Source organism: Galendromus occidentalis, unplaced genomic scaffold (assembly GCF_000255335.2).
Source record: "Galendromus occidentalis unplaced genomic scaffold, Mocc_1.1 scf7180000077116, whole genome shotgun sequence".
NCBI lineage: Eukaryota > Metazoa > Arthropoda > Arachnida > Mesostigmata > Phytoseiidae > Galendromus > Galendromus occidentalis.
Window position 1 is genome coordinate 626,915 of NW_003805104.1, and position 9,258 is coordinate 636,172.

Here is a 9,258-nt window from a genome sequence, read left to right on the forward strand (position 1 = left end):
TTTCCCTTGGTGGAGTTCGTGAAGGCATCGCTCTCGACATAGGCTCCGGGGACGAATCATCCGGGAATTCATCGGGGATCGCTCCTCGTGTTCCGAAAGCGATCCGATGTTCGCGTCTCAGTGTGGAACATGTTTTTCAAAATCTCGCCGCGTTCCTCCCGGGAAGCGAGATTCTTGCGCTCTGGAAGTGAGCTCCCCGGGAGGGGAAGGCAGCTGACCAGACGTCTGGATACGCTGAGTTCGATCCGGTCCGTCTCATGACGAGCGATCAGCCACTCGATCGTGGAAATGTCGGACTTCATTGCGCGAGCTGTGTGCCCTCTCTGCCACGTGTATCCTCTAGGCAACACGTGCTGGTGACAACGAGTGGAATGCGGTTGACGTCGCCGATTTCGCTTGCTGCGGCCGACGGTGCCTCCGCCGCTGGTTGCCCTCGCTTGAGATGCAGCCGGCCGCCTAGACTAGTACTCGGATGAAAAACTAGCTGGTCGGTTATCGCTTGCGACCGTGGGATTTGAGAATGGGCTTCGCCTCTGGAACTGAACGTTCGGGCTGGCACGCGCACACGTCAGGGGATTTCGCGGGGCTCCCGATAGCCGGCCGATGCCCTCTCCCATCTACATGGGATACATTTCACTTCGAAACAGTTCCGCGGGAATTCGTCTCTGTGACTCCGTGCGATCCGGAGACAAGTTTGCAAGATGAGGCTTTTCCAGACCAACCCGCTGAACCAACTCAACCTTGTAACTCTCAAAGCCGGTGAGTTTCCACTACTTGAGGTCTTTCCCGAATCCATGTTCCCAGATACGACAGAATGCGGGTTCTGGATGAGTCGTCCCGTCGACGTTGCGGCGGGAAGACGATTCGAACAGAGACCCTGCCGGAAAAAATGCGGATCCGGATCTGATTAGTTAGTTCCAACAAATTGAATAGACGAGTCTCGATGACGTCGAAAGGACTGTTTTTTTGAGCCGGGCACCGAAAGCACATGCCGAGAGCGTGTATGTTCGGAGCAGGAGTATACCGAGACCTCAAAACGGTGACGTTGCGTAAAAAACCGCTTTCATCTCGAAGATCCGCCTCCGAGCAACCCCAGGACGGGGGTTGCTCTCAGGCTCCGGGAGCGTTTTCCCGTAGAGTGGAACAAGCCTCCGACGAGAGGGAAGATATCGAGTACGGGGCGTCGTTCGAAATCATCCATTAGGAATGCCGAAGTCTTTCGCACGAAGGCGGCACGATACTTCGAGAGATGCCGATCCTATTCGACATGGCCCATCCCAGGCCCCGAAACCCTCACCCCGCCCCCTCCCCCTATCGACAGACTGCCACTATCGACAGCGTACCCCGAGCGTATAACGACTTTTCCCGAGTCAACTCAGTCAGTCAGATGCAGTTAAGTTGTTGCACTCATGGACATGTGCACTCGTCTCGTGCTAAACCGACAGTCCCAAGCGATATATAATGCATTTGGAATGGAGCTAACGGGAGCATCGGACCGATATTCTTCAATGGTGAGTTGAGGATCTCCCCGGGTTGAGGATCTCCCGAAACAGACAGACGAGGAGGAGATGTTGCATCGGCAACTCGGTTGTTGAACAGCGACAGGGTAGGTCGTAAGAGTGGTTTGTCGAGTGCACTAGCGGGTTTGCCCTCTGTCGCTTGCTCGTTCGGCTTGATTTGTATTCATTACAACAATGTCACAGAGCGAACGAAAACCCCTGTCGCTTTGATGCGAAAACTCCCGGCGACTCAGCTTGTGTGGATACTAACTTTGCTTTTGACGCTCCACCATTTGAGAGACGAGTCGGGGTCGCTGATACCGATCGCTGTTCAGTGAGGAGTTTTTCTCCTCAGATCTGTCCACAAGAGATCCGCGAAGTTGCCAATGGCCGGCGATCAAAGTCCAGCAACGCGTTCAACTCCGTGAAAATTTCCCCCTGTTCCGCGGGTACGGTCAGAATACGCGCCGACCTGGTTGGGACCATGGATATATTCCGGATTCAGACGCTCGGAAGGAGGAGCGAGGCAGTGCAGCCGTAGAAGCAAAAACACCTCCAAGAGCGCACTCCGAGACCCCACGCACGAATCATAACGATTCTCGTCGCGCGTGATTTTAATCCGAAAATCGATTTCACTAGTACCTACACACCGAGAACTCGAACATCGGATTGAGCGTGGAATTTCCTCGCCTCGTAGGCGGAAGAATCCATCTGCCGATAAATTGGCGGGATTGTGCTCGGGAGCGTAGGTGGTCAAGACCCACGTGCGCAGGAGATGAGTTCTTCTCCAGAAGATTCATCTGAGAAATGGAACTTGATGGGAGCATGAGCTCGGCTCGTACGAGGGAGGAGTATAGCTCACCTCGGGGAGTAGAAATGAAGTGCATTTCCACTTTCATTGTGGAGCGACATAAGCGAAGCATCCATCCCAAGCGAAAGATGCCGGGGAGAAACGAGACGTTTGAATGATCCGCTTCCGAGAAGCGCAGCCGAGAGCTCTTGTGAAACAGTAGGACGCTATGATCAACTTTATTTGATATGGAGGAAAATACAGAGATGGTCGAGAGATTTCGAAACAATGGGCTTAGCCTTGAAGAGCGCCGGCCGTAGGGGAAGGCCCGGGCGTTGAACGACAATAACACCGAATAACGTGGAAACCGAAGTTTTGTGGGTTTTTCCCCGTCAGTTTTCATCGAAAGTGGAACACACCGGTCCCAGGGACGACTTACGAATTTTCCGGCCTCATAGCTCTCGCGAATTCGGAGAAGGAGAGAGAGCATCGAAAAAACGAGAGACCGATCCCGAGCCTGTATTCGCTTGGCGTAGGATTACTCCACCAATGCGTTGATTTGGAGCTGGCAGGACGAGCAGCCGACACCGCACGGTCGGTAACTTGTCTGCGAGTTGACCAAGTTCAGCACAATGCCAGAACCGGTTCCGCAACTGGTTCGTTTCGACGTCGCGGAAGTCCAAATTGACGTTGATCCCACAAACCGACAAGAACGTTTCGCAAGCCCCTCACGTAGGACTGCCTTGCCGCCCACGCTCTCGTTGACGTTGTTGTCGCAGCGCATCTATCCGACTCGCTTTCTTCTGCTTCGCGCACGGAAGCAATACAATTGTGGGTCGTCTTCCTCCGTCGGCGACCGGCGGCGTCCCCACCGTCCCCTCGGACGTCCAGCCAGTTGCTCGAAGCCTATCGTTTCTTACTTGTCCTCCTCCACGGGTTCTTCTCTTCTATCTCGTCGTAGTGACCGAGCCGAGAAGCCTTGTAGTTCCGGAGACCCCAGTTCGTGCAACGCTTTTAGCGTTCCGCTCACATTGTATTTCAATGCGACGCGCAGAGCTCCGGGCCCCGCCGGGAGCTAGATCTGTATTCGAATCGCTCGAATACTTGCTCAGTCTTCGAGGGGGACTCGAAGATTCCCTTCCTATAGCCAGACGAAGGAGACTCGTCTTTTCCTGTCGTTGGTGGATCGTGAGAGACGCCCCACGTCCGAGTCTTTCTCGACAGACTGAGAGATCGCCTACTGTCTCCGCGGAGATGAGCGCGATCACCTCAGTCCTCGATTCGGATGAATCGATCGTGAGATCTCTTGTCTCGCCTTGTCCCTTCGGAGAAAGGTGGCGTCGATTCCGAGATTCGTTATTGTTATCTACCCTCTCAGAAAAGGAATGCGATGAATAGGAAGCCGCTTCCGTCTCGCTGAAAGTCCAGGCTGTCACGGATTGCCCCGCGGTTTCCGGAGCCCGTGTGTGAGACACCTAATGAGATACCTTTACTGTTGCCGCCGGTTGGTCGCGTCTATTAAAAGCCACAACATTCTTGGCGGTGAACAGGAGCGTGACAATCTTTGTGGAACAACGAGTCCCGTTCTACGCGAGTGAGCCGACAACAACAAACAGCGATATACGTTTTTCTCGTTTCACCGTTTGATTAACGAGCCCTGTTGTTTAACGGCTGTGAAAGTGCTTAACGAGTGACATCGACTTATCGCTCAACGATGACTGTTACATTCGTTCCAATCTTTGAGGCTTGATCGAATCATCGGAGAGTCCCACAACGTTCCCTTCCGCGACCGGCTCCAGCTTTGTCAGATGACCACAAGAGCGAGACCGTATGCGCGATCCGGAGCCTTCTGAAATTTTGCAGAATGTATCCGACAAACAAAGCATTTCCGATATCCGAAGTCGGAAGTCGTCCCCGTCCAATTGTCTACGGATTCACTGTTCCAGGCCGCAGGAAACAAATAGGAGAAAGCTCCGAAGAGATGAGTTTTCCTCAGTCATTCCAGCAGGTTGACATTTCTCGCTCTCCATTGTCTATATTTCCGCGAAATTTTGCGCGCCGGTTTCCCGCTCGCGGGGAACGAAATGACGGCACCGCAAAGCAGTACTTCGGCGCAGCTCGCGAATGCTCTCCGAAGTCTCTCTCCTGCGGGAATTCCCTCTCAATTGATCGTCAATGCGGAATAGCTCTAGGAGCCAGGTTTAGGATTGCTCCGATTCCGTTGACCTCGTCGTACATCCGACAATAAAGTAAATGAACGGTTAATTAAGTATTTTCTTATCTTCCCCAGTACTCCCTTTTTTGTGCCAGAACTGGCGGAGCCTCATCGCCGCTGCCACGCTGTGCAAGGTCTCGCTCTTCTACCTAAGACGATTGATGTATCCATCGGGCCCGCTACCATTCCCGTTCATCGGCAACTTACCAGGTGAGAAGTCGGGAATCTTCCCGTGTCGTGTGCTTATCGAAGTGCTGTCTGAGATCCTCTTCCCCCTCCCCGTGTCAACCTCACTCGTTTCTCTCGGACGACCGTCGGTCTTCCCACCGAGCCTGCTCCACTGAGACAAACTGCGAGCTTCGTGGCGTCTCGCGCTCGGGGAATTTCTCTGCTTTGACAAATTTGGAAAGCCTCGCCAAAAACTGTCTCTCACCCAGGGCGGGTAAAAAATTACCCACAGTCGAGCGCATTGTTCCGACTGCGTATCCCGTGGAAGTTGAGACGGGTTTGTGTTTCGTCACCGTGATATACATTCGCACACCTGGCCGGCTGGCTGGCCGTCTACCCTCCGACCTCACTCCAAGGCTGCAATATTTTTAATTAAAGTGATTTTTCCACTTTCAGCGTTGGCTGCTGTGGACGGTTCTTTCTACAGAGCTGCCGAGACGTGGAGAGCCGAGCACGGAGATATTTTCACTGTGTGGATCGGAGAAAAACCATGGATTTTCATAAACTCGCTAGACGCCATTCTCCAGTGCAATATCCCATCGTTGGCAGAACGATTCGGCGGTCGACATCGGACCAATACCGGTAGGGGAGCTGTCGGAAACCCTGTGTGAGACCCATTACCGGATTTCAGGCTGAGTTATCTCACTGACAGAGGCATGCCCTTCCACGGATACCCACGAACTAATTCCGATCGATCGGAGAGGTCTCACATCGATTTCTTCAATTCATATCCAGGCGATGTCCAGATGCAAGGGAACGTAGGAGTGATCTTCTCAGACTCCGGATCGGGACAACGAGTGCTACGCAGCCTAGCTTTGCAAGCCTTGAGGTGTGTACGGGCGGGAAGGGAATTCTTTCTTCAAAATAAGGAACCGAAGTGAATGATTCATGGCAACGTTGCTCAACGACAACGAAAGACCGACCGACAGGAAGAGGAGTGGTGAAGGTGTTTTTTCTCCGCTCCCTTGGCTGAGACGTAAGAAATTCTCATCTCGTTCCCTGAGCTAAATGAAAATAAACGGTGAGCTCGAAATTGAGAAATGGTGATGACAGCTCCCTATGTGAAACGAGAAGATCAAAGAACGAACGGGAGAACCACGGGTGACAGTTGCGGCGAGCTAAAAACACCAAACTTTGGTAGAAGAGAAGAAGAGGGAAGGCTCGAGACTGGAAAAAGATCCTCCGAACGTTTCACAATCAGACGCCTGTTTCTCTCAACTTTCATCGACTTCGGTCAGCGCTGCGGACGCTCATGGAGCGAGATTATCCTGAACGTTCTTCGAATCGATCGAAGAAGCATCCCAGGCATTTTGGGAAAAAACTCTGCCAGATTTCACATGCGTTGAACGAGCGATTCTCTCGCCAGGAAATTTCTGGTATCCTGCGGGCCCCGTTTCCAGGGGATAATCGATACCGTGGACAATGTCGTGGAGCTTGAGCAAAACAAGTCCGTCGAATCGAAACACATCGCGGAAGAAATCGTGCAATGTTTGGCGACGTTGACCATGTTTGGCTCGTGAGTAATAGGGAATTCTAGATTCGAATGTAAATATATCTCGTGAGCCGAAGCCGAGCGGTCGAAGCTGAGGTGAAATTTTCCTCAATGACAGTCAACTCGATCCAGAGGGTGAGCAAGAGCTCCGCGAGGCGCACAGAGCTCTCGAACTGAGCTGTCCCAGTGGGCTCCCGAGCGATGTGATCCCCATCTTCAAATATCTCCTATGGTCGAGAGAACGCGCTGGCCTGGCCGCCTTCTGCAGGTAAATTGCCCTAATTCGAAGAGCAAGCGACGCAAATGTCACTCTTTCATCTGTATTTTCGATCCACCCTTCCCTTGCACGTAAATCCGTCACGTTTGATCGTAAATTTAGCGGGTTCTCCGATTCTCTTTGAACTCCTTTCTCATCCATCTGCAGATACAACGCCATTGCTCGAGATCTTTGTAATCGGACAGCCGATGCTTATGAGGAGAAAGCCTCGGGCGATATAGATTGTGTCATGGACGCGGTACTTTATACGGTCAAGACATCCACGACACGGATTAAACAGGGCGAAATCTATCTGACGCGAGGAAACGTTCTGCAGATCGTGTTTGATCTCTTTGAAGGTGCGTCCGATCTGCATATTCCATTAGACGGAGAACGAGTTGAACGAAGAACCTGAGTTCATTACGGCTCGTGCATGTCACCCGGGAGGCGTAGCTGACGACTCTATCTGAAGCGCAGCTTCCCGATACCGCCTCCATTGCGTAACGTTACTGCGGGGATCAGTTCGGGGAACCCAGCGCTATTTCTGGAGCCTCCGACACTCCCTCCATTCGAATCACACTCGACTGCATTGATTGAGTTTTTTCCTTAGGGCGGAGGGAATCCTCCGCGAGATCTTCTTGGTTCCCGTCATGGAGCGTAATGGAATTGGGCAGTCGAACCGATTGAATTGGGAGATAAACTGACTGACATGGCAACACTTTCTTCTCTTGCAGCGGGCAGCCAAACGAGCGTGATCACCTTAAACTGGGCACTCTTGAAATTGGCCAGCGATCAAGAATTACAAGAGAGCATTCATCACGACCTCACCAGGACAATCGACGGTGAGTGCACTTCATTCCATATTTCATCCACATGACAGTCTGTGAGATACCGCTATCGATAACGGAGAGCGGGATCGTATCCGCCTTTTTATCCCCGCCAGAAATCGGATATTTCCCGGAAAAGAAAGGAAAGACCATCGCCCCTCGTCTGCAGTCTTTCCTCAGAGAAGTCTTGCGATTCTGGCCAGCAGCACCTTTTGGCCTGCCCAGGAAACTTTCGCAAAAAGTCCGAATCGGTGAGAGCTTCAGGAGAGCTCCGAATGCAGATCTCGACATCCTCGGGAGGGAAATCTCAGAATAAGTTTCAGAGTAAAGTGAAAACCTTGTCCCCAGGCAACTGCACCTTGCCCGCCAACTCCACGATCCTTTTCAATCTGTATAGTGCTAATCGGGATCCTGCGCATTGGTCAGATGGCAACGTTTTCAACGCCGAACGGTTCATCGACTCTCAGGGATACTTTGACGAGACAAGTCACAAGGAATTCCTCACTTTCGGAGTCGGTTCGCGCGCATGCGTGGGTTTCACTATGGCTCAGGAGAATCTCTTTTTCATTCTGGCGAGGTAGGATTTCTTTGAGTCGCCAATTCGTCCGCTCAGGAATCCCTGATAGGTGTCCGGCTCCATCGGACGGGGCTCATCGGTGCGAGTCTACGCTGATGAAATCCATTGACTAAAACAACTTTTCCCGTAGAATCGTACAAAAATGGCAGATTCTGCCTACCGAAAGCGGAATCTCGCTCGAGCCGTGCCCCGCCGCCCTGATGCTGGACGCGAAAATCCAGAACATCAAACTCGTACCGAGAACAGACTAGGCTACGCAGCTCTATTCGCCGGTACATTGAAGGATACGCTTATTTGGTCGACTGGAAAAATGAAAAATCGAACGCCATGAGTCAAGGCTCCTCCTGACTCTGTTCCTACCGGAAACGGTTCACTCATAACTCATGTAAAAAACGAACTCGTACGCAATCTCATATGACGTTTCAATCATCTCTGAACCCTCCTTCAGCGCTCCTTTCGCAAGAGCGGAACGAGACCCCCCCCCCTTCCCCAGTGTGTGAGCGAGTCCTTGCGCCATTTCGAGCTCTTTGACTAGTGCAGTATTTTCGAACAATCCGTTGAGGGGTACTCGACGTCGTGAGAGGAAAAGATCCGCCTCGTTTGCCAAAGGCCGTAAGCGTATCCCTGCGGGATCAACTTCTTAGTCATAGAGTACCGACGCCGACGGCAGCTCAATCCGCTCCATCTGGCGCCACGGTATCCGCTTAGATTATCCGGTAGAGTATCCGATAGCTTCTTCGGCAAGATGTGTCCGCTGGAACCTTCCTGTAAGCTTGACATCATGGGTTTGGGTGAATAGAACGGGGCGCTCGAGCCACGAACGACGCGACCGATGTCAGGAGTACGAACGAGAAACACGGCCCGGTATCAGGATTCGCGGAATCTAAACGTGCTGGGAGCCGACGCTAATTGACTGAATCGAGCTTGTCGGAATAGTTCCAGGTGACCGAGAGGATGTTCGCTTAAGGAACGCAGGGGTGATTCGGACCTATGTATCATAGAAGGGGAGTTTTAAATAAAAAGTGATCGAAATCAGCAAATATCATTCTAGTTAACGAGGAGTCAGGGGTCTGAGCACTCTTTCGTCCGGGAATTTCGCCAACCGATCGTTCACAGCATTCTTTTCATAATGTGGATAATGAATAAAACCACTGTCGATGTCAATTCTGGCGTGAAGTGTCCGTGAGCGCTGACGAGACTCTCGAGGAATAGAACGCCTGTCTGGCAAGGCCTGTCGGGGGTCTGTTTCACCATTCGGCCTTTCGTCTGATTCCCTGCCCATACAAATTATGCTGAGTGAGGTTTGCGAAAGAAGCGCAAAGAGGTTCTCGCTTGGACACTTTCTCGAGTGTTCCTCGGCGGAGCTCACTCTCC

At 52.1% G+C, this 9,258-nt stretch overlaps 1 protein-coding gene across 1 annotated transcript; it reads left to right on the top strand.

Annotated features, from left to right (window-relative positions):
- The first annotated feature begins 647 nt into the window (after positions 1 to 647).
- On the top strand, positions 648 to 8,910 carry LOC100908724 (cytochrome P450 1A2). Its single transcript, XM_003740969.1, has 12 exons — positions 648 to 759; positions 4,580 to 4,714; positions 5,129 to 5,314; positions 5,468 to 5,561; positions 6,099 to 6,248; positions 6,343 to 6,492; positions 6,649 to 6,839; positions 7,215 to 7,322; positions 7,424 to 7,558; positions 7,656 to 7,884; positions 8,015 to 8,156; positions 8,821 to 8,910. Exons 1-11 carry the CDS (start codon positions 702 to 704, stop codon positions 8,133 to 8,135), a joined length of 1,557 nt encoding a protein of 518 aa, XP_003741017.1. The 5' UTR covers positions 648 to 701; the 3' UTR covers positions 8,136 to 8,156; positions 8,821 to 8,910.
- The last annotated feature ends 348 nt before the right edge of the window (positions 8,911 to 9,258 follow it).